This window comes from Panthera tigris, chromosome B4 (genome assembly GCF_018350195.1).
Source record: "Panthera tigris isolate Pti1 chromosome B4, P.tigris_Pti1_mat1.1, whole genome shotgun sequence".
NCBI classification, from domain to species: domain Eukaryota; kingdom Metazoa; phylum Chordata; class Mammalia; order Carnivora; family Felidae; genus Panthera; species Panthera tigris.
The window spans coordinates 115,195,421-115,220,657 of NC_056666.1; the positions used below are offsets into that span (position 1 = coordinate 115,195,421).

A 25,237-nucleotide genomic window follows, 5' to 3' on the forward strand; every position below is an offset into this window, starting at 1 on the left:
TGTGATGAGCACAGGCTGGTGTAGGGAGGAGCTGAATCACTATACTGTACCCCTGAAACTAACAGTTCACCGTATGCTAACTATACTGGAACTAAAATAAAAAATGGTAATAGATTGCTGCTGTAATAAACAGTATATTCATTTTAAATCCAAATTTCCATTAATCTTTATACATCAAAAGCCCCTTAGATGCTAAAAATCTCAAACTGACAAGCAGAATATTTAGTGAAATGGGGAAAATGTTTGTGATTTATTAAGTGAGAAAAGGAGGCCAGCAAACAAAATACTGTTACACACACATATCTATATATAGTTATTTATAATCACAAACCTTCTTCTAAAGAGGGTATGATCAACAAATCGTAATCTGTTCTCCACACTGTGATCCATTTGAAATATTCCTTCTCTTTAAATGCAGATCCTCAGGGGTGCCTGGGTGGCTCAGTGAGTTAAACGTCTGACTTCAGCTCAGGTCATGATCTCATGGCTCATGGGTTCGAGCCCCGTGTTGAGCTCTGTGCTGACAGCTCAGAGCCTGGAGCCTGCTTTGGATTCTGTGTCTCCCTCTCTCTCTGCCCCTCCCCCGTTCATGCTCTGTATCTCTCTCTGTCAAAAATAAATAAACATTAAAAAAAAAAAAAAAATGAAAAAAAAGAAATGTTAACAGTGTTTATTTCTAGGCCAAGGAGTTTATTTTTATTTCCACTTCATGTATCTCTGGGTTTTCCAAATTTGCTATAACAATTACACATTTTTATAATTAGAAAAAAATTAACAGTAATTGTACTGATTGTTTTAATAACCTGGAAATTTGCTTATAATATTAAGAGAAAAAAAACTGAGTATGATTATGGACACAACAATGACATAAAAAATTATTTAAAAGGACTAAAGGAAATATGCCAAATGTCGACAGTTGTCTCTCAGGGGTTATGTAGATTATCCCTGGCCCCTGCCAGATTCTTTAAACTTTTCTGGTCTCTCACATTCTTAAGAACAGATCCCATTTAGACTCAATGAACTTCATACTGCCAAACCAAATGGATGCTTCTCTGTCCTTACTTATCTCAAGCAATCTCTCAGCATCAATCAATTCAGCTAGCCTTCTCATCTTTGTTGAAACACTATTCTCTCTTGCCTTCCCTCTTACCTTGCTAGGTACTTCTCATTTTTCTTTGCCAGCTCAACCTCTGTCCTAAACTCCAGATTTATATACCAGCTGGTCACCTGACACATCTATTCTCTTGGATTTCTGATAGGTATCTCAAATTTACTATATCCAAAGAGAATCTGACCGTAATCCTCCACTCCCCATCCTACTCTTCTCCCAGTCTTCCCATCCCAGTGAATGGTGACACCATCCAACCTCTCAAACCTAAACCTATGAAGCAACTTTGATTCCTATCACGCTCAGTCTCCCTAACTTGCACCCTATTTTTCTACAAAGGCATCTAGAACATCATATGCTAACTGAAAAAAAGCTGACCACAAGGAAAAGGGATCCTCACAAGAGTAAAAACGTGTTAATTACGCTATGGCTATGGAAAAATCTTCAAGGCAAAAATAATTTTCTGTTAAAAATAGGAAATTTTCAACATACACTATTATTTGGAAAATAGTGTATTTATTTTATTACCTCAGTAATTTAACCATTAATCTTAATAAGAAAAATCAATATACAAGGAGAGACTGGCTGTACTACATTGAGGGAGAAAAGATGTTACTTAGAAATGAACAGAAGGTGCCACCAAGTGGAGAAAAAAGTATATACATAGTAGAGAAATATCTAGGTAAGCCATATTTGGTTAACTTGATTTAAAGGATTTCAGGGTTCCAACACTTCAAAAAACTCTTGATAGAAGTAGAAACAGTAATTTTATACTATTATGCATAAAAGAGCCCAAATTTTCCACCATTTTACTCTCAACATTTTCCTTTGTCAAATTTTATATAGATACTAACTACTTACTTGGTTTATCTGTCACTAATTCTTTTGTTTTTAATTTTTTTTAACATTTATTTATTATTGAGAGACAGAGAGACACAGACATGAGCAGGGGAGGGGTACAGAGAGGGGGAGACACAGAATCTAAAATAGGCTCCAGGTTCTGAGCTGTCAGCACAGAGCCCGATGTGGGGCTCAAACTCACAAACTGTGAGATCATGACCTGAGCAGAAGTCAGTCACCCAACCAACTGAGCCACCCAGGCACCCCAATCTGTCACTAATTCTAGGCAAAAGCTAACAAGCATAAAAATGAAAATAAAGGGGGCACCTGGTGCTCAGTCAGTTGAGTGTTCCACACTTGATTTCAGCTCAGGTCACGATCCCAGGGTCATGGGATCAAGCCCCATGGCTCCGTGCTGAGTGTGGAAGCTGCTTAAGATTTTCTCTGTCTCAAAATAGGAAGGAAGGAAGGAAATGAAGGAAGGATGGAAGGGAGGAAGGAAGAAGGAAGGAAATAAAGACTTTGGTGCATTACTGTGGCTATAGAGATAAAATTAAGGATAATCAAAATGGTTAAGAGTATAATGGCATAAAAGACTATTTGTGATCTACTGAAATACTTTGAGTATTCTGTTCAGTCAGGTTAAGCTCATATAAACTCCTGAAAAAGAAATTAAAATCTCACTGCTGATTCTATAAGAGAATAGAACTTACATAAGAAAATAAACGTATTATAAGGGGCACCCGGGTGGCTCAATCGGTTGAGCATCCAACTTCAGCTCAGGTCATGATGTCACGGTTCGTGGGTTCAAGCCCTGCATTGGGCTCTGTGCTGACAGCTCAGAGCCGGGAGCCTGCTTCAAATTCTGTGTCTCCCCCTCTCTCTCTCTGTCCCTCCCCTGCTCATGCTCTTCTGACTCTCTCTCTCTCTCTCTCAAAATGAATAAACATTAAAAAAGATTTTTTTAAGAAAATAAAAGTACTGTAACAAAGAAAAATAACAGACACTCAGTTATAGTACAGTCTACCAGCTAGCATTCATTAAATGACTATAAACTCCAAGATAGCAAGGACCATCTATTTTGTTTACCACTGTGAATGTGTAAATCTATCAGTGCGTGATACATACTGGGATGCTTAACATTTGTTGAATAAGTGATTTGTAAGCTGAGTACTGTGCTAGGTTCTAGGCATTCAGTTTTTCATTTTCAAGGTACATGGAGCTCCACTGCCCATCCCAGACATTCACATCAGCACATACACCTTTTGTTTATCTACTGGTAGACCCAACAGCCTCACTAGCTGCTGACAGTCAAAGAAATGAAAGCCTTGCGATGAGATAAAGTGAACTCTCTTTCCCACAAGATTTCTAATGTTCCCACTAGATTAGGGAACAGTATGTGAACCACAGAAGTTTATTGAAGAAATTCCCTGTTTCTAGGATAAACACTTGACACTTCAGAAGGGAATCCTTCTCTAGTTGAGATTATGCAGCTACCCTACAGATTCATATACTATCACGGGCCATCTCCAGCACCAGACGTCTCAGAAAGAGGACAGAACTACAGCTCACCCCATAGGCAACATCAGGTGTTCCTCTCATTGGGAGACTTTGCGATAGTTCGTGCAGGTGACAGCTGCTCACCCTGCTGTTCAGGACCCATTTTCTTGGACTCCCTAGGCTCAAGTGAGAGGAGAGCCACATCAGGTGCAGGAGCTGCCCTGACTTAAAGGCTTCATGCTCTACAAAAACTAACACCTCTAATAACAACAACTCCACAGGCGCAGCTTCAGGATTCCCATTCTCACAAGGGACATCCCAGATCTAAGAGCAGCAATACACAAGGAAGCTCAAACAGCTAACTCACCAGGCATTTATAATTGCTCTCATCCAGATGCAATGTACCAATCAAGGATCAATTTTGTCTAGCAGTATATAGTAGTCCCCCTCCTTGTTTGCAGGGGTGAAGTTCTAAGATCCCCAGTGCATGCCTGAAACTGTGGATAGTACCAACCCTTATAAATACTATCCTTTTTCCTACATTTACACACCTGGGATAAAGATTAATTTATAAATTAGTCACAGTAAGAGTCTAACAACAATAACTAATAGTAAAATAGAACAACTGTAATATAGTAAGTTATGTGAATATAGTTCCCTCCTCTCAAAATATTTTTGTACCATTCTCACCCTTCCTCTTGTGATGTGAGATGATAAAACACTTTTCTGATGAGAGGAAGTGCAGTAAATGACGCAGGCATTGTGACATAGTGTTAGGCTACTACTGACCTTCTGACCATACATCAGGAGATCACCTGCTTCTAAACCATGGGTGACCAGGGGTGACTGAAACCATGGAAAGCAAAACCGTGGATAAGAGGGGACTCCTGTAGTTGCTACAATCAAATCTGGTTTCCAGGGAAACAAAGCTAGGCATTTAACTGAAGATCAGATTCACTTAACCCTTTTACCTACAATTCACTAAGTTCCATTGTATACTACACTAGGTAAAATGACAATGAAGTCCTATCTCCATCACCAACCTCTATCCTGACCTAAAGACTAGTGTTTAACTGTCTACCCACCATTCCCACTTGGTTTTCTAACAGGCATCTCCTACTTAACATAGACAAAGTAGAATTCTTCATTACCTCTTCCAGTTCTGCTTCCCCCACCCTACCCGATCTTCCTCACCTCAGTTACCACCAGTAGTTCAGGCCAAAAATCTTGAAGTCATCCTTGACTTTTTTCTCTCAAAATTCACTCCATCAGCAAATCCTCCATTTTACTTCAAAATATATCCCTGTGGTAGGCAGTCTCTAGGATGGCCTCCATGACCACAGCCTCTGGGTATACATACCCTGTGTAATCCTCTATGGATAACAGAAAATATATATACTGGTTTCTGTACCCAACTCCTGGCACAAAGCTCCTGAGACTTTTGCAACTTCCTAATGATAACACTAGGAGCATCTATTGTTTTAATATTTGTCTTTTTTTTTTTTTTTTTTTTAAGATTTTATTTTTTTGGCACTTGGGTGGCTCAGTTGGTTAAGTGTCTGACTTCGGTTCAGGTCATGACCTCTCTGTTTGTGAGTTCGAGCCCTGCATCAGGCTCTCTGCTGTCAGCATAGGGCCCACTTTGGATGCTTTGTCTCCCTCTCTCTGCCCCTGCCCCTCTGCCTTGCACATGCTCTCTCTCTCAAACATAAATATTAAAAAAATATTTTTTTAAAGATTTTTTAAGTAATGTCCACACCTAACATGGGGCTGGAACCCACGACCCTGAAGTCAAGAATCACACATTCCACCGACTGAGCCAGCCAGGCGCCCCTTAATATCTGTCTTTGATCTGACCCTGACACAGGGCTCCCAACACTCTCATAAATTCCTGAGTAATAAGAGCAGTAGGAGCATCTCTTGTTCTAATGAGGTGACTCTAGATAGGCTTCAAGATGGTCCTGGATGAGGGTAGTCACCAGGAAGACCAAACCATGATCAAAAGCTTGGAATTTCCAGCTTCACCCCCTAACCTCCTGACCAATCTATAGCTGGCTGCTCAGAAGCACTGGGCTTGTGAGTGGCATCAGAGGAAGAGGTAGAGGGGGCAGTCCTGTGGGACTGAAACCTTACCTGTTGTGGGATCTGACACTATCTCCAGACAGACAGTGTCAAAAATGAGTTAAACTGTAGGACACCCAGCTGCTGTCAGAGACTTTCTTGTTGTTGGGGGGGGGGGGGGGGTTGGGGGGGGCGGGAATCCCTACACATTTGGTAACCGCAAGTGTCAGAAGTGAAGTGTCTAGTATGTAAAGGAGACTCACAAGAGAAACACACAGCAGGGAAGAGTTTTTCCCTACTAGGGAAGAAAGAAACTGAGGTTTTTTTCCCTCACTTTCATCCACTTTCCATGAGTATGGGCTGTATTTACTGACTCATTTCTAATAAAAAGAACGCAGCATTAAGTGTAGGATGTTACTTCTGAGATTAGGTTTTAAAAGACTGGCCTAATGTAACACCATGTTAACTATACTTCCAAAAAAAAAAAAAAAAGGAAAAATACACACGCACACACGCACACGACTGTGGCTTCCATCTCAGGTGTTCTCTTCACTTGCTCTTAAGCCAGCTGCCACAAGAGATGGCTTTGTGGAGAGGCCCACATGAGTGAGCGCGGAAGCAAATCTCTGAAGTCTGTCTACAGCCACGTGAATGAGATATCAAACGATATCTCGAGGGCAGCCTCGTGAAAGACCCTAAACCAGAGGCATCTAGCTAAGTTGCATTCAATTCCTTACCCACAGAAATCATGAGAGATACTGTTTATTGTTTTAAGCTAAATTTAAGATAAAATGGGTAACTGGTACAGTCCCCAAACTCACAACTCGCAGCACTAGCACGTTAGTCCAGCAATCAGCCTGCTCCAACACTGCCCCCCCTTCCTCATTCTTCACGGCAATGACACAGATGCTTTAAAAATGTAAATCACAGGGGGCTCTTGGGTGGCTCAGTCGGTTAAGTGTCTGACTTCGGCTCAGGTCACGATCACCTGGTTCATGGGTTCAAGCCCTGTGTCGGGCTCTGTGTTGACAGCTCAGAGCCTAGAGCCTGCTTCGGATTCTGAGTCTCCCTTTCTCTGCTCCTTCCCCACTCATGCTTTGTCTCTCTCTCTCTCAAAAATAAAATAAAATGGTCAACAGACACACAAAAAGATGCCCAACATCATTAATCATCAGGAAAATGCAAATCAAAACCAAATGAGATATCATCTTAGAGCTGTCAGAATGGCTAGCAACAAAAAGATGAGAAATAACAAGTGTTAGCGAGGATATGGAGAAAAAGGAACTCTTGTACACTGTTGGTAGAAATAAAATTGGTACAACTACAGTGGAAAACAGTATGGAGCTTCCTCAAAAAATTAAAAATTAAATTACCACATGATCCAGTAATTCCACTACTGGATACTCACCCAACAAAAACAAAAACACTAATTGAAAAAGACATATGCACCCCTACGTTAAGTGCAGCATCATTTACAATAGCCAAGACATGGAAGCAACTCAAGTGCCCATCCAAAGATGAATGGACAAAAAAGATGTGGTGTACAAATGCAGTAGAATATTACTCGGTCATAAAAAAAGGAATGTGATCTTACCATCTGTGACAACAGATGGGACGGACCCAGAGGGTATTATGTTCAGCAAAATAAGTCAGACTGGAAAAGACAAATACCATATGATTTCACATATAAGTAACTAAAATATAAAAAACATACAAAAAACAAAACAAACAAAAAGCAGAAATGGACCCAAAAATACAGAGAACAAACTGACGGTTGCCAGAGAGTATGGGGGTAGGGCAATAAGCGATATAGGTGAAGAAGAGCAGGAAAATAAGTTAAGTCAGTAAATAAATAAACAAATGGAACAAGCATAGTAATGAATTGTAACTCATTGGTTATAACAGGAGTTCATACTGATACAATAAATGAGTAGACTGAAAGTTTGATGAGTAATGGGATACTTAAATAACTTCAAAGTACCTCTACATAAAATGCTAATTAATTGCAAAGGGAAAACTTTAGAAAGGAGAAACTTCGCAGATATACCCTATTCAAGTGAGAAGATACCATCAGTAATGGGACTAATCAAAATAGGGTGCCACCTAATGGGACACTGCTTCTGTGAAATTTCTGCCAAAGACATAGTCTGAATCTAGTCATGAGAAAACACTTGACAGACCCACACTGAAGGACTTTCTACAATATAACTGGCCTGTAGGGGCGCCTGGGTGGCTCAGTTGGTTAAGCGTCCAACTTCGGCTCAGGTCACAATCTCAGGGTTCGTAAGTTCCAGCCCTGCATCGGGCTTTGTGCTGACAGCTCAGAGCCTGGAGCCTGCTTCGGATTCTGTGTCTCCCTCTCTCTCTGCTCCTCCCCCACTCATGCTCTGTCTCTCTCTCTCTCCTTCAAAAATAAATAAAAACATTAAAAAAATAATAACTGGCCTGTAACTTTCAAAAGTGTGAAGGTCATGAAAATTAAGGAAAAGTTAAAGAGACTAGAGAGAAATGTGCTCCACATGAAATGCACAATTAGACCCTCTGGCTATAAAAGACATTTGTTGGCACAACTGATGAAAACTAAATGGGATCTGAAGATGATATGACTCTTAATTTCCCGACTTTGACGGTTAAATTGTGGTTACATAGGAGAATATCCTTGTTTGTAGGAATTACACACTGGAGTATTCAGGACATCCTTTGGGAACTTACTTTGAAATGATTCATATACTTCCAACTCTTCAGGAAGTTTAGGATTGCTCCTAATTTAAAAAAAAAAATTATAAAACAGATCACATCCTACTTTACCTTCCAGTGACTTTCAAAGAAATTTAGGGGAAAAAAGCCAAAAAAGCATGGCTTACCACATGTACATGATCCAGGCCCTAGCTATTTCTCCTAGTTACCTAAAATCTTCCCTGTGGTCATTCCATTCCAGCCAAACTGGCCACACTGCTGTTCTTTGAATACATGCAAATATATCTCAACAGACAGGCTTTTGCACTGTGGTTTCTACTGCCTGGAGCTCTTTGTCCCCTTCCCTGGTTTGCTCCCTCCCCTCTTCAAATGTCATTTCCTCAAGGAAGCCTTTTCTAACTTCCAGAGAAGACAGCCACTCCATTACTCTTTATCTTTTTATGAATGCCAGCTTCATATTATCTTCCTTGCATTTACCATTACCTAAAATATAGAATACATTTGTTCTTCTGTCTCCATTCAATGAGAGCAAGAACTCTCATTATTTACTATTGTATTCCCAGTGTCTATAACAGTTCTAGGCATCTGGTAGGCATGCAATAGTTATTTGAACGTCACCTGGGTGGCTCCGTTGGTTGAGCATCCAAATGCAGCTCAGGTCATGACCTCACGGTTCGTAAGTTCAAGCCTCGGGTCGGGCTCTGTGCTGACAGCTCAGAGCGTGGAGCCTGATTTGGAGTTTGTGTCTCCCATTCTTTCTGCCTCTCCCCTGCTCACACTCTCTCTCTCTCTCCCTCTCTCAAAAATAAGTAAACATTAAAAACCAACCAAACAAAAATGGTTATTTGAATAACAATGATAAACTGTTTGCTATTTGCTACTTTGTATATAATACCTGTCTCTCTAATTAAAACTGAATCGGGGCACCCTGGGAGGCTCAGTCAGTTAGGCTCCAACTTTGGCTCAGGTCATGATCTCATGGTTGGTGAGAGCCCACATTGGGCTCTCTGCTGTCAGCATAGAGCCTGCTTCAGATCCTCTGTCCCCCTCTCTTTCTGCCCCTCCCCTGCTTGTGCTATTTCTCTTTCAAAAATAAACAAACATTAAAAATTAAAAAAAAAAAAAAAATCAACCCAACTACAAATTTACTCATGGATCAAATCAAAGGTAAGACTCCACAAATTTAGAATTCCACAATGTATTACACTTAGCAAAGAGGGGGTCTTCTTGAGAAACAAACAGCTAAACTTGTCCGACAACACTTCTCCCTACATCATAAGCCTTTAAGCTTCCCTTATAAACAAGGGTCATCAAAGGTACTCAGCCATTAGGAGGCTGCTCTCCACAAAGAAATTCAGCTTTATATCCTCAATTGTCCTCAGGCACCTGCTGGAATGATGTTATCTTCTACAGCTTTCTACCTCTTTTTCATGTGATCTCAGATCATATGAAAGAACTTGCTTGGCAGAATAGTACTTTTATCTTTTCATAGTTTTTACCACGTTATCATTTCAAATATGTTTCATCACATAATTTAAATCCGTTCCCTCCCGCACCTCCCCTCACATTCTCCCAAAATATAGACCATGAGCGCTGAGTAGAGATGAGTGCTTTGAAGGAAATAGATCTCAATCTATCTGAGATCTGAAAGAGATAGCCACAGGTCTTCTGCATCCTCCTAGGACCAATTCCACCCCAAAACAATCAACCAAACAAATAACTTGGACACCTTACCTCCTAAAGCCAAATTCCACTTTTGAGTCCTGGGTCTCAAATAGTGCCCCTAACATATAAAATGCCCCTCAGTGAAAGTAGACAGCTCTTGATCTAAAATCACAGTCCCTTGGATCTTAAAAGAATGATACGCTATGGTAACATGTAATATCACTGCTGCTTTCTCACAATCACAGCCAATGAGTATAAAGACAATTCATTACAAGCATACCTTGGAGATATTGCAGGCTTGGTTCCAAACTAACACAATAAAGTAAATATTGCAATAAAACAAGTCAAACGAATTTTTGTTTTCCAGTGCATATAAAAGTTATGTTTATACTACACTATAGTCTATTAAGTGTACAACAGTAGTATATCTAAAAAAAAAACACAACATATGCCTTGATTAAAAAATACTTTATTGCTTGCTGAAAATACTAACCATCATCTGAGCTTTTAGGGAGTTTTTAATTTTTTGGCTCATGGAGGGTTCTTGCCTTGAAGTTGATGGCTGCTGACTGACCAGAGTGGTGGGGTGACAGTGGCGATTTCTTAAAATAAGACAACAATGAAGTTTATCACACTGATCCACTCTTCCTTCTCATTAAGGATTTCTCTGTAGCCATGTAATGCTATTTGATAGCCTTTACACACAGTAAAACTTCTTTCAAAATTGGAGTCAATCCTCTCAAGCCTGCCACTACCGTATCAACTAAGTTTATATTATATTCTAAATCCTTTGTCATTTCAACAATCTTCACAGTATCTCTGCCAGGAGTAGATTCTAGATCAACAAACCACTTTCTTTGCTCATCCATGAGAAGGAACTCCTCATCCATTCAAGTTTGATCATAAAACTGCAACAATTCAGTCACGTCTTCAGGCTCCACTTCTCGTTCTCTTGCAATTTCTACATTTACTTCCATAATTACTTTATCCACTGAAGTGATAAACCCCTCAAAATCATCCATGATCAATGGGTTGGAATCAACTTCTTCTAAACTCCTGTTAATGATGGTATTTTGACCTCTTCCCATGAAATCACAAATGTTTTTAATGGCATCTAGAATGATTGAATCCTTTTGAGAAGATTTTCCATTTACTTTGCCCAGATCCAGCAGAGGCAGCTATAGCCTTATGCAAGGTCTCTCTTAAATAATACTTGAAAATCAAAATTACTCCTTCATCTGTGGGCTAAAGATATTGTGTTAGCAGGTATGAAACATGAATCTCACTGTACATCTCCATCAGAGCTGCTGGGTAACCAGGTGCATTGACAATGAACACTAATATTTTGAAAGGAATCTTTTTTTCTGAGCAGTAGGTCCCAACAGCAGGCTTAAAATATCCAGTAAACCATGCTGTAAACAGATGTGTGGTCACTCAGGCTTTGTTGTTCCATTGGTAGAGCATAAGATTTAGCATAATTCTTAAGGGCCATGGGATTTTCTGAACAGTGAATGAATATAGGCCTCAACTAAAAATCACCGGCTGCATTAGCCCCTAACAAGAGAGTCAGCCTGTCCTTTGAAGCTCTGAAGCCAGGCACGGACTTTTCTCTAGCTATGAAAGTCCTAGATGGCATCTTTTTCCAATAGAGTGCTGTTTCGTCTACATTGAAAATCTGTTGTTTAGTGTAGCCACCTTCACTAATTATCTTCGCTAGATCTTCTGAATAACTTGCTGCAACTTTCATATCAGCACTTGCTGCTTTACCTTGCACTCTTGTTATGGAAACAGTGTCTTTCCTTAAACTTTATGAACCAAACTCTGCTAGCTTCACTTTTCTTTTGCAGCTTCCTCACCTCTCAGCCTTCACAGAATTGAAGAGGTAGGGATTTGCTCTAGACTAAGCTTTGGCTTAGGAAATGCTGTGGTTGGTTTGATCTTCTGTCCAGAACACAAAAACGTACTCCGTATCAGCAATAAGGCTGTTTCACTTTCTCATCATTCTTGTGTTCACTGGAGTAGCACTTTTAACTTCCTTCAAGAACTTTTCTTTTGCATTCACAACGTGGCTAACTGTTTGACACAAGAGGCCTAGCATTCAGCCTATCTTGGCTTTCAACATGCCTTCCTCACTAAGCTTTATCACTTTTAGCTTTTGATTTAAAGTGACAGGGGCGCCTGGGTGGCTCAGTCGGTTGGGCGGCCGACTTCAGCTCAGGTCACAATCTCGCGGTCCGTGGGTTCGTGCCCCGCGTCGGGCTCTGGGCTGATGGCTCAGAGCCTGGAGCCTGCTTCTGATTCTGTGTCTCCCTCTCTCTCTGCCCCTCCCCTGTTCATGCTCTGTCTCTCTCTGTCTCAAAAATAAATAAACGTTAAAAAAAAATTTTAAAAAAAAGTGACAGATGTGTGCTCACTTCAGCAGCACATTTAATAAAGTGACAGATGTGCAACTCTTCCTTTCTCTTGAACACTCAAAGGCCTTTGAAGGGTTATTGATTGGCCTAATTTCAATATTGTGTTTCAGGGAACAGGGAGGCCTGGGGAGAGGAAGACAGGGGAATGGCCAGTTGGTGGAGCAGTCTGAACATAACATTTACTAAGTTCACCATCTTATATAGGTGTGGTTCATGGCACCCCAAAAGAATTACAACAGTAAGCTCAAAGATCACTTGATTACGGGTCACCATAACAAACATAACAACAATGAAAAGTTTGAAATATTGTGAGAATTACCAAAATGTGATACACAGACACAATGTGAGCATATGGTGTTGGAAAAATGGCACCGACAGACTTGCTCATGGCAGGGTTGCCTCAAACCTTCAATTTGTAAAAAACTTCTCTGATTTGTGCAGCACAGTAAAGCAAAGCATAATGAAACTAGGTATGTCTGCATCGTGGCCTTCAAACTACATCACTGATATAGGTCAATGCTCCTAATTTGTCCAAGTAGTAGAAGCTGAGAATTGGTTGTAGGTGAAATGTGATATATGTGCTTAATTCACAATATATATATTTTTAAAATTTACTTAAATTCAAGTTAGTTAACAACACAGTGCAGTACTGGTTTCAGTAGTTCGCAATATACTCTTAAAAAACTGTTCTGTTCAATCAAGTAGCCTATTAATTTAAATAAAATAAAAACTTTAATTTGGTCACATTAGCTAAATTTCACAGTGTCCTGGGCCAGATGTGACTAGTGGCTACCTTATTGGACAGCACAAACATATAATATTTCTATGATCATGAAAAGTTCTACTGGATAGTGCCATATTTAGGGTGACAAATATTTTAAATTATCATTTAAAAAACAAGAAATCTCACCATTGAAATACACATTTCCACTTTCTCTTGAAAAATCCTATCTAGAAACCGTTGACCAAATTCTCAGCTGATGGAACCAGGGAGTGATGAATAGCACTGCTGCCCTCTTTGATGGAATGTGTGCTTTTCAGTCCTTTACAGTCCCCACTACTCCCTACTGTCTCACACTGTACTTCATTAACTTATGTTATATGCCTGGATTTCTAATCGAGTCTTTATAATACCCTTGAGATTATTCCAGTTCCTACACAACAGAGCCTCAAGCAGTTTCTGATGATCAAGTTCAATTAAATAAAATGTCACAGGTAACCTAATACACTTATTTCTAGTTTTCTGGTGAAATTTTCTAGACAAACTATAACAGATACCTAGAGTTTAATTATGTATCAAACAAGTGGTATTATTTTAGCAATCTATGAAACAGACAGAAGTACTTTGCTTTGAAATATTTTACACAAAATTTGATAATCCACGTAAGACCATTTAGAATTTCATTTCAAAACAGATATATTATAAAATTACTTTTTAGAGACCTAAGGAATTTGAGGGCTCTCATTTTACAGATGAAAAAACTAAGCCCCAGAGAGGTTAAGGAACTTGCTTAAAGTCCAATTGCCAAATATTCAGAGTCAGAATTCGTTTTGCTTTTCCCTTCACCCATAGCCACGTGATAATGTGGCATACTGTTTTTCCCCAAAGACAGCCACACCATCATATACGCCAACGTGTAATGTGATGTTGACATGCCTCCATTAAGACACAGGGTTTATGTTCTCTTTCATTAAGCTTGGGCAGAGTTTTCAAACTGCCTCAACCAACAGAATGCAGAAACAATACAGGATAATTTCCAAGACTAAGTCAGTTAAGGCCACATGGCTTTCTGCCTGGTGCTTTCTCTTACAGCACTTGCCTGAAGCAGTGCAGGCCACTGGAGGGTGTACCAGCCCAAAGCCCCAGCTGTGCTCCCTGGTGACATCCAGCACCTGCTGCCAGATACCAAATGAACAAGTCTTCAGATGATTCTGGTATCCAGCCTTTGAGTCTCCGACCTGACATTCTAGAGCCGAGATAAGCTAGTCTGACTATGACTTGCCTAAACTCCTGACCCATAAGAACTGAGAAATAAATGCTTGTTGTTTTAAGACCCTAACTTTTAGGGTTATTTGTTACAGTCACCGTAACTAGGACAGACGCTTTCAGATCACTGACTGTTTTACAAACAGATATTCAATAAATATTTGTGTAATTGCCAAGCCAAATAAAATAACATGTTGACTTAGCTTACCATTCAGGGGGGACCATGCTTCCATCCACATCCCAAAACGTGTTCTTGCCATTCATTTCAGTTGTATATATAACCCATCGGTGACGACCTGAGTGGAAAGATCAACATTTGTAAAGATGTGAGGAAATAAACACAACCTTAAAAAAAAAAAAAAAAGTATAATTCTATATCAAAGAAGACTTTTTTTTTTTAATAAGAGACTTTTATGTGCTTTCACATAAAAGAAACGTTAAAGGAATAGCACCCCGGGTATATCAGTGAGGACAAGCCTCAGGAAGTGTATCGCGAGCTTTCATCAATAGCCCGGCAGCTGCCAGAGCAAAATCCCTACACTGGGACTCAGCCTCACTCTATGGGTGGGACTCAGGCATTTCCCACAGTGGAGAACTCTTGCTTCTCCCCCTGTACCGCTGCCAAGGGAGAAAGTAAAGGAATGTGTTTCCAACTGTTAAGGGTATTCAGGAAATAAACTGTTCTTCCTGAGACTGGGGCAGGAGAAATGTATTCACAGCAATCATACTTGAATTATATGTTTCCATATAAATATTTTTAAATGACCACCAGAGATCCTCTTGGAAACTGGTGATCACACATAATAAGCAAACATTATAAATGATGGTTAGATAAATAGGATAGCTCCTGTCACCAAAACAGTATGGCTGCATTTTTTTATTTAACAAATTTCTGTGAAATAGTTGGGGATCTAACTACAATTTACACAACTGTTTCTTGGAGCACCTTGGTGGTTCAGTCAGTTAAGAGTCTTAATTTTAAGGCTCAGGTCATGATTTCATGGTTAGTAAGTTCAAGCCTCACACTGGGCTCTGCACTGACAGCATGGAGCCTGCTTGGGATTCTGTCTCCCTCTCTCTGCCTCTCTCCTGTGTACTATCTCTCTCTCAAAATAAATTTCAAAAATAAACTTTAAATAAATAAATAAATAAATAAATAAATAACTATTTCTATTGGGTCCTTAAGTTGAGCATCAACCTGGATTCTAATCAATACTCTGTCACTTATTATTAATGAGTTTTAGGCAAATTTTATGAGCCTCAGTTTTTTTACCTATCAAAAGTGGATGAATACAGGGCAGTTGGCTGGCTCAGTCAGTACAGCATGAGACTCTTGAACTCAGAGTTGTGAGTTTGAGCCCCATGATGGGCACAGAGCTTACCTTAAAAAAAAAAAAAAAAAAAAAAAAAAAAAAGTGGGAGGGTGCTGCCTGGCTGGCTGAGTTGGTAGAGCATGGGACTCTTGATCTCAGGGTTTTAAGTTCAAGATCCTCACTGGATGTAGAGGTTATTGAAAAATAAAATCTTTAGGAGCAACCGGGTGGCTCAGTTGCTTAAGCGTCCAACTCTTGGTTTCAGCTCAAGTCATGATCTCATGGTTCACGGGTTTGAGCCCTGAGTCCAGCTCTGTGCTGACAGGGCACAGCCTGCTTGGGATTCTCTCTCTCCCTCTCTCTCTCTGCCTGTCCATCCCCTGCTTGAATAAATAAAAAACATTAAAAAAATCTTTAAGAAAATGTTTTTTAAAAAAATCTTAAAAAACAAAAGTAGAGGATTATACTTACATCTTAAGGTTGCTATGAAAATTAAATATCACACAGACACCTAGTTTAGCATTGGGCAAAAAAGCGCATAATATTAATTCCTTCCACCCCTCCCTTATTGCCCCTAACCCCACAAATAGAAAATACTGAATTCATCCCTATAATGGGTTTTAAGGCAATAAACAAAAAGCAATCTGCATTTACTTTACAGAATTTTCCTGGGTAAATACATAATCAACAAACATCAAGGAATGCTATTTAAATATGACCTTCTCAGGGCGCCTGGGTGGCTCAGTCAGTTAAGTGTCCAACTTCAGCTCAGGTCATGATCTCACAGTTTGTCAGTTCAAGCCCCCAATCTGGCTCTCTGCTGTCAGCGCAGAGCCCACTTCTATCCCCCTCTCTGCCCCTTTCCAGATCATGCTTGTGCACATGCTCTCTCTCTCTCAAAAGTAAATAAACATTTTAAAAAGATAAAAATAGGTGCACCTGGGTGGCTCAGTTGGTTAGGCGTCCGACTTTGGCTCACGTTATGGTCTCACGGCTCATGAGTTCAGACCCCGCATCAGGCTCTATACTGACAGCTCAGAGCCTGGAACCTGCTTCAGATTCTGGGTCTCCCTCTCTCTGCCCCTCCCCACTCATGCTCTGTCTGTCTCTCTCGCAAAAATAAATAAACATGAAAAAAAAAGTCTTGTTAAAAAAGATCAAAATAAATGTGACCTTATCTATTAAAGGAAATACAGATTTCAAGCGCAACTAAGAGCCTCTGGGGCCCATGCCTTTGAGGGCGCTCCTCTAGCATGCCTGAGCCTCTCCTGGAAGCCACTAGGTTGCTTCTACACCATCCTGGAGCCTTCTCCCAAGCCCTGGATCAAATGGAAACAATAGAGCTTTCTGCAGAAAAAAATAAAATTTCAAGATTTGCTTCTTCCATTAGAGAAATCAATTTTGAGAATAAGTAACTAATAGTAAAGTGTAATCCAACGAGGCAGGGGAATGGGAATGTGAAGGCACATGGAGAAACCTTGGAAAAGATTTCACAGTTAGGCCATGATGACAGAGAAGAGCCTTAACAATCTCACAATATATACATCAAAATTTTAAATGTGCATACTTAGACTCAGCAATTCCACTCCTAGGAATTTATTCTTGGAATATTTAAACAAATGAATGTGGATGTAGTTACCAGCAAGTCACTGCAGCATTGTTTCTAATAGCAAAAGGTTGAAGGCAATCAATCTAAATGTCTATCAATAGTGAAGTGTTTGAAAAAATAACGATTCTTCCATACAGCTGAGAACTGTGTTGCTATTAAAATGAATGTTGCTGGACGCCTGGGTGGCTCAGTCGGTTGAGCACTGGACTTTGGCTCAGGTCATGATCTCACAGTCTGTGAGTTCAAGCCCAGCGTCGGGCTTTGCCCTGACAGTGAGGAGCCTGTTTGGAACTCTCTGTCCCAATCTCTCTCCACCCCTCCCCTACTCACTCTCTCTCTCTCAAACAAAAACCAACATTAAAAAAAAAAAAAAAAAAAAAAGAATGCTAAATTTTTTTTAAATGAAAAAACACAAACAAATATCCAAAGAATGCTGTAGATATAGCCAACTTAGTAATATGGAGAAATGGGCCATTATTTTTAAGTAAAAATATTTCTGTTTACACACAACATACATAATCCCATGAAATTAAAAAGAAAGTGTATGTTGGTTTATACACTCATTAAAGAAGCTCCTAGTATAGGAATTTCTATATTATAGAAAACAGAGTCAAATCCAGTCTCAATCTCACTCCCATTATTTATATCAAAAAGTATTGTACTCACCAAAAAATTGCTTGTTGTCCTCATAGTATTTGTTTCCATATTTGTCTTCCCCCACTAATGTACCAACCCTCACATCATTTGCCCTGTTAATATCAAAAGAAAACATATTTTAGAATGATTCTTTGTTCAAAACACAAAATACAGTGAGTATAACAACTTTCAGTCGGTCAAGGCTGCTGCACCAACGAGAAAAATGAAGAAATCTGGGGATGGTCACTAGTTGTTCACTTCTAGCCTTCATCTCCAGGATTAAGCCACCCACTGTTGAAGAATCAAGCTTTCAGGTAAGAGCTCTAGAATCCCTACTCATGTGGCCCCCAGCACCACGTAGACAGGTAAGACAGATCAAAAAAGACAGATCGACTCAACCGATATGCTTAAATTACACTAAATATACAGACGCAATATCTTCAAGTTACAAGACTACTTTTATCTATTATCCCTACTAGACCTTCAGGACTGGAGTTAGCAAAAACCCTCAGGAAATCAGGAGGCCAAAGTATTTCATCTGAAAATGATTCGAATGTCTCCAGGCTTTCATTCGATTGTGGGTCTCCAATTCGGTTTCCGCGAACAATGTTGCTCCCCCAATTCAAACAATGTGAGGACTAGCAGGGACCATTATGATCTTAACTGCACAGAGGAAACTGAAGGCCAGTGAAGGGAAAAACTTTCCCAAGGTCACACTGTGAATACTGGACAAAGCTCACTCCTCTCCAGGAAGCCGGCCGGGCAGCCCACACGCCCTCGACTCTTACAGCTCGGTCTCTAAACCTGGTTTTGATCTTGTCTCAAGGAGACAGCTCCCTCCCCCCCCCACCCCCACAACACACACTTCGTCTTGGGGAAGCCGGGTAGAGACTGGGTGGATTGTCCTTGACAAAAATTGCGAATTCTCCAAGGGGACCCAAGCCCAGGACTCTTTCCAAGAAACCAGCTAACTCAAGTCCAGTCCCGGAGGCCAAGAGCATGGCTCTGGCCACCCACCTGAAGAAAACTCGTAGATAGCCGCGGAGGCCACCGTGGCCGCTGAGCTGCTGCAGCCCGCGTTTCAGGACCTGCAGGAACTCCATCTTGTCCCGTAGGACCAGCCCCCCGGGTGCTACGCTCAAAGTGCACCGGGAGGAAGCGAACACTGCAGCACTGTACGGACCACAAAAAATTCCGACTCGCGCACGCGCGCGAGATACGCAGAGATGGTTCTACGCATGTGCGGGGTTGGCGCCCCTCTGCGCGATCACTTTACGGTTTCCGGGAAAACGCTCGGCCAGTTTCCCCGGGAAGCAAAGGCGCGATGAACTTTGAACAGCCGTCGGGGTCTTTATTTAGAGCGCGGGGCAGCTGGTGGTGAGCTCATGTAGACTAGGCTTCCGCAGATGGAGGTTCTTTCTATGGGGACCTCAGTTTCCTCATCTAAAAGGATTGGCTCAGGCTACTTCAGAAATTCTAGCGCAAAGATTCTTAATTTTTTTTAATGTTTATTTATTTTTGACACAGAGAGAGACAGAGCATGAACGGGGGAGGGGCAGAGAGAGCGGGAGACACAGAATCCTAAGCAGGCTCCAGGCTCTGAGCTGTCAGCACAAAGCCCAATGCGGGGCTCGAACCTACAGACTGAGATCAAGACCTAAGCCGAAGTCGGGCGCTCAACCGACTGAGCCACCCAGGCGCCCCATCTAGCGCCAAGATTCTTTAGAAACAAAATACCAATAACGAATTCAATATTGAGCACAAATGATATTGAGTACATTCAATACTAAGTACATATACTAGCGTTGTGTCGTTGTGTAAGCAGGGGAGCGAGGAGAAGGTATAGAAAAGTATAAGGTTAAATCTGCTCTCAAGAATTTAGTTGAAAAGTTAAAATTCAAAACTTAAACACTTAAAATATATTAGAAAACTAAATCGTGCATGAGACTTAAAATTGTTAAATAATAAAGAAGGATATTTAATGAATATTATAATTTTCCAGTGGCGATTTTATGATTTTACATAATACGCTTTTAAACCTGTATTCCCATCAATTAACATTCTCCTTGATTCTCAGCTATTTGAGATGTACATGGGCACTTCCTTCACCTCTTCTCATTCTTTCCTCTTCCAGAATCTAGTCTGCCATATCATTTCTTTAAAAAGGTCAAGGTTTGTAAGATTTACATTCAAATCTGTAACTACGAGCTTTCATAATTGTCTATAAGAATTAAAAAATTGAAACAATAGTATTTCTTGAAAGGACCAAGTAACATGACTAGACCCAGAGAAGGGATTTAATTATATGCTATTAAATCTTTAACCTCAAAGCAGAAACTTCCAAATATCAGAATCAGATTTTTTTAGATTCCATCAATTCCTCAAAATCATGTCACATTTGAATTTGTTCAACTGTGACTTTTCATGCACTTTTTTGTTTTGAGAAAAATTCCATGTGATACATTTCTATATACCTATGAGCTTTTTAAAAAACAATCATGGCCAGTTGGGGGGGTTGGAACCATAACCATCTGGGTGCACCTGGGTGGCTGTTGAGGGTGGGACTTCAGCTCAGGTCACCATCTCACAGTTAATGAGTTAGAGCCTACATCGGGCTTGATGCTGTCAGTGCAGAACCCACTTCAGATCCTCTGTCCCCCTCTCTGCACCTCCTCCACTCACACTCTCTCAAAAATGAATAAACATTTATAAAAATAAATAACCATCTTACCATTATCTCACCTCAAGAAGTTAATAATTTTTATATAATCAAATATCCTCTGAGGAGTGTTTATATTTCAGCAATTGTTTCATAATATGTATTTTTAAAGATGTTATTTTTTAAGTAATCTCTACATCCAATATAGGCCTTGAACTCACAACCCCAAGATCATGAGTTGCCTGCTCCACTGACTGAGTCAGCCAGGCTCCCCTACAATATTTTTACTTAGTCCAAATAAGGTCCATATATTGTAGCATCTTTTTTTTTTTCTTTTGTGTCAAAAAACACAGCATAAAATGGATTACCTTAACCATTTTTTTTTTTTTGAGAAAGGGTGGGGAGGGGAAGAAAGAGAGGGGGACAGAGGATTGAAACCCTCTCTGTGCTGACAGCAGAGAGCCCTATGTGGGGCTTGAACTCATGAACCGTGAGCTCATGAGCTGAGCCGAAGTCAGATGCTTAACTGACTAAGCCACCCAGGTGCCCTTTGACCCTTCTTAAGTGTACTGTACTTACACTTACATACAGTTAACACTATACGCACATTGTTGTTCAGCAGATCTCTAGAAACTTTGCATCTTGCAAAACTGAAACTCTGTGTGCATTGAACAACTCCCCTTTCCCTCTATCTCCAACCCCCAGCAACCACCATTCTGTCTTCTGTTTCTAAAAGTTTGGTCACTTCAGATCCCTGCTATAAGTAGAATCATGTAGTACTTGTCTTCCTGCAGCTAGCTTATTTTACTGAGCAAAACGTCCTTAAATTTAATCCATGTTGTAGCGTATGTCAGGATTTCCTTCTTTTTAAAGGCTGAATAATATTCTATTGCATGTACATATCACATTTTCTTTATCCATTCATCTTTTGATGGACATTTCAGGTTACTTCTATTGCTTGGCTAATGTAGATAATGCTGCGATAAACATAGGAGTACAAATATCTCTTCCAGATTCTGTTTTCCAGTCTTTTGGATGGATCCCCAGCATACTACGTGTGTTTTCTGCTCTATACCTAGGGAGCCCTTCCCTAGGGTTTCTTGCTTCTTCAAATCTTGGCTCTGTCACTTACTAGCTATACTGGGCAAGTTACTTAGCTTCTCTAAGCCCTACTTTACTCATTTGTAAAATGGGATTAATAATATTGCCTACATTATGGGATCATTGTAAGGATTAAATAAGAGCAGGCACATAAAATACTTAACCCAGTGCCTGGTATTATTATAAGTACTCAACAAACATTAGTTTGATAAATTACTTTAAAAAATTTTTTTTAGACACAGCACGTGAGCAGAGGAGAAGGGCAGAGGCAGAGAGGGAGAAAATCTTAAGTAGGCTTCACACTCAGTGAGGAGCTCGATAAGGGGTTTGATTTCACAACTGTGAGATAATGACCTGAGCTGAAATCAAGAGTTGGATGCTTAACTGAGCCACCCAGGCACCCCTTGAGGCATTAAAAAAAAAATGTATGTAGGAAATAAAATTTCCCTTTTGACTGATCATTTACTTGGACATAGAATTTTAGGCTCAAAATGAATTCTAGGACATGGAATTCTTATAGAACCTTGGAAATACTGTTCCATTGCCTCCTAATATCTGTTATCATTGATAAAAGTCTTTCTGCCAATCTGATGCAGTGACCCTTGAACAACACAGGTCAGAGGTGCTGACCACCTCCCCTCCATGCAGTTGAAAATCCACATATAACTTTTGACTCCCTAAAAACTTAACTACTAATAACCTACTGTTGACTGGAAGCCTTACCGATAATATAAACAGCCAGTTAACACAAGCTTATATGTATTATATAATTTATTCTTACACTAAAGTAAGCTAGAGAAAAGAAAATATCAATAAAATCATGAAGAAAATACATTTACAGTACTGTAAAAAATTGGCATTTAGGGCGGCCGGGTGGCTCAGTCAGTTGAGTGTCTGAATTCAGCTCAGGTCATGAACTCATGGTTCATGGGTTCGAGCCCCACATCGGGCTCTGTGCTGACAGCTTGGAGCCTGGAGCCTGCTTTAGATTCTGTGTCTCCTTCTCTCTCTCTGCCCCTCCCCTGCTCACACACACACACTCTCTCTCTCAAAAATAAATATTAAAAAAATTTTTTTAATTGACATTTAAATGGACCCTTGTAGTTTAAACCTGTGTTGTTCAAGGGTCAACAATTATTTATTCCTTTGCAAGAAACTTGTTTTTCAGATTTTTCTGTTTGTCTTTAAAGTTCTGAAATTTCTTGGGGTGCCTGGGTGGCTCAGTTGGTTGAGTGCCCAATTCTTGATTTCTACTCAGGTTGTGATCTCACGGTCCATGAGTTCAAGCCCCACATAGGGCTCAGTGCTGACAGTGCAGAATCTACCTTGGATTCTCTCTCTCTCCTTCTCTCTCTGTTCCCCCCGTGTGCACTTGCGCGCTGTTTCTCTCACTCTCTCTCTCTCCCTCTCTCAAAATAAGTAAATGAACATTTTTTTTTTTAAGTTCTGAAATTTCATGTAGATGTATCTTGGGCTTTTTCTGGTTGATCCTTGGTGGAATTCAACAGCATCTTTAAATTTGGAGATGTGTCATTGTTAGTTGTAGAAATTGTTCTTTTGATACTTTCCCCTATCCATTTCTGGAATCTGGATATTAGGTGACTATTTGTCCTTCTGGATCGATCTTTTATGTTTTAAATTTTTACCTGCATATTTTCCATTTCTATGTTCGCATTTTACATTCTGAGCCACTCCTTCACCTTTATGTAGCAGTCCACTAATTTGTTCCTTATGTGGGTGCAGTCAAGACTGTCTTGGTAGATCTTTTTCCATTTCAACATTTTTGTATTTGATTTCAAGGACTCTTTCTTAATGTCTGATTGCTTTTTTTGTCATAGTACCCTGTTCTGATTTTTGTCATTAGATTGATATTAATTTTATTATTACAGAGCCAAAGAAACCTGGAGAGATATGTAGAATCCATTCAAATAATACTTTACTGCTCATGTGAACAAAAATATTGCCAAAACCCTTCATTCTGTCTTTAACAATCTAATTTGCTGTTTAGCCCTTCCATTTTTTTTCTTTTTAAGAATTTAATACATTGAACATATGTACATGGTCAGAAGAATCATATAGGACTGCTTCCTTATGCAATTTCCAACTCCCAAAATCAGTCTAGGAGTCATTTCAACCATTTAGCTGTCTATTTTGCTATTCACTAACATATTGCTAGATTACATTCTTACATTGTTTCTAGATTTTTAAAATTTTAGCTAGAAGATAAGAATTTAGGTCTTTGATAACACCACACACACACACACACACACACACCACATATATTCATGTTCCATTCTCCCAATACAATTTACTGAATTTTCTGGTACGTATCTATTTAAGGGCCAATTTGTGCTTAACAATCTCTGAAGGACTTATTTCCCTCCTCTAGATACAGGAAATTGTAGAAATGTAGAAATGTCTAAGAGTGCTTCATTTTTTTCCCATTTAAGGACTGTTTTTCTATCAAATATTGTGAAATATACATATAAAACTGTCCAATCTTAAAGGTCTACAACCAAGCCTATGAGAACACTATATGTGATGGATTATTTTCCAAAAGTGGCAGCAAAAAAAATTCTGGTTCCTTACATTGTTCCAGAATTTTGCCACTGTCTCATCAAGAGGTATAGTTTATTTTATCTCCCTCTGAACTTGAGAGGCCTTTGTGTCTGCCTCAATGAATAAAATGACACAGAAGCAATGAGGGTGGAACCCTCATGGATGAGATTAGTATCTCCAGAAGAGGTTCCAGAGAGATCCTTAGCCCCTTCCATTATGTGAGGACACTGTGAGAAGTCAGCAATCTGCAACCCGTGGCAAGAAGTCACTAGAACTTGACCAGACTGGCACTCAGATCTCGGACTTTAAGCCTCCAAAACTGTGAGAAATGTATGTTTGTTGTTTATAAGCCACCTGTTGTTGAAAGCCAACCTCTGTGCTCCAGAGCCAAAGCATAACACAAAGACATAGTATGGGGACACAGAGGAACGATAGTTTATTACCTTGCCAGGCAAAGGAGGCTGCAGCTGGCTAATGCCTTCAAAAGTGCACACCTGCCCTTTATTATAGGAAAATATAGGATCTGGGCGGTTTTGAGAGGAATCTGGTACATGCTGCCAGCCACATTTGTCATGTCTTTAAGGTGGTTTCATGACCAGTGCTGGTGCTGGCCATCCGAGTCTCGTTACTAAGTATACGTTGAGGTCAGCAAGATGCCAATACAGATACTGAGTTCCTGGAACAAATGATTCTACAGAAAAACAAGTGAAAGGGAGGAGGAGGCTTCAAGAATGAGGAAGAGAAAAGTTTGTTCAGTTTAAAGTCAAGCCTTGCCTGGGACGCCTGGGTCGCTTAGTCGGTTAAGCATCCAACTCTTGATTTGGGCCCCGGTCATGATCTCACAGTTCGTGAGTTCCGGTTCTGTGCTGAAAGTGGGGAGCCTGGTTGGGATTCTCTTTCCCTCTCTCTTTGTCCCTCCCTCACTCACACATGCTCTCTCGTTCATTCTCTTTCTCTCAAAATAAATAAACTTTAAAGTCAAGCCCTGCTAAAGTGTTAGCATGTCCATCTTAATTTCCATCCATCTTTACATCTATAGTGGTTTCACACCCAGTCTGGTATTTTGTTAGAGTAGCCCAAACAGAGGA

At 40.1% G+C, this 25,237-nt stretch overlaps 1 protein-coding gene across 1 annotated transcript in view; it reads right to left on the bottom strand.

The window, feature by feature from the left end:
- The window catches only part of NDUFA12 (NADH:ubiquinone oxidoreductase subunit A12), a 29,278-nt gene extending 10,260 nt beyond the window's left edge, over positions 1-19,018 (bottom strand). Inside the window, exons 1-3 of the mRNA XM_007085626.3 lie at positions 18,848-19,018; positions 17,861-17,943; positions 14,481-14,568 (exon numbers count right to left, since the gene is read on the bottom strand). Coding sequence (XP_007085688.1) covers positions 14,481-14,568; positions 17,861-17,943; positions 18,848-18,933 — 257 coding nt within the window. The 5' untranslated portion in view covers positions 18,934-19,018. The remainder of the gene's footprint in view (positions 1-14,480; positions 14,569-17,860; positions 17,944-18,847) is intronic.
- Positions 19,019-25,237: the final 6,219 nt, after the last annotated feature.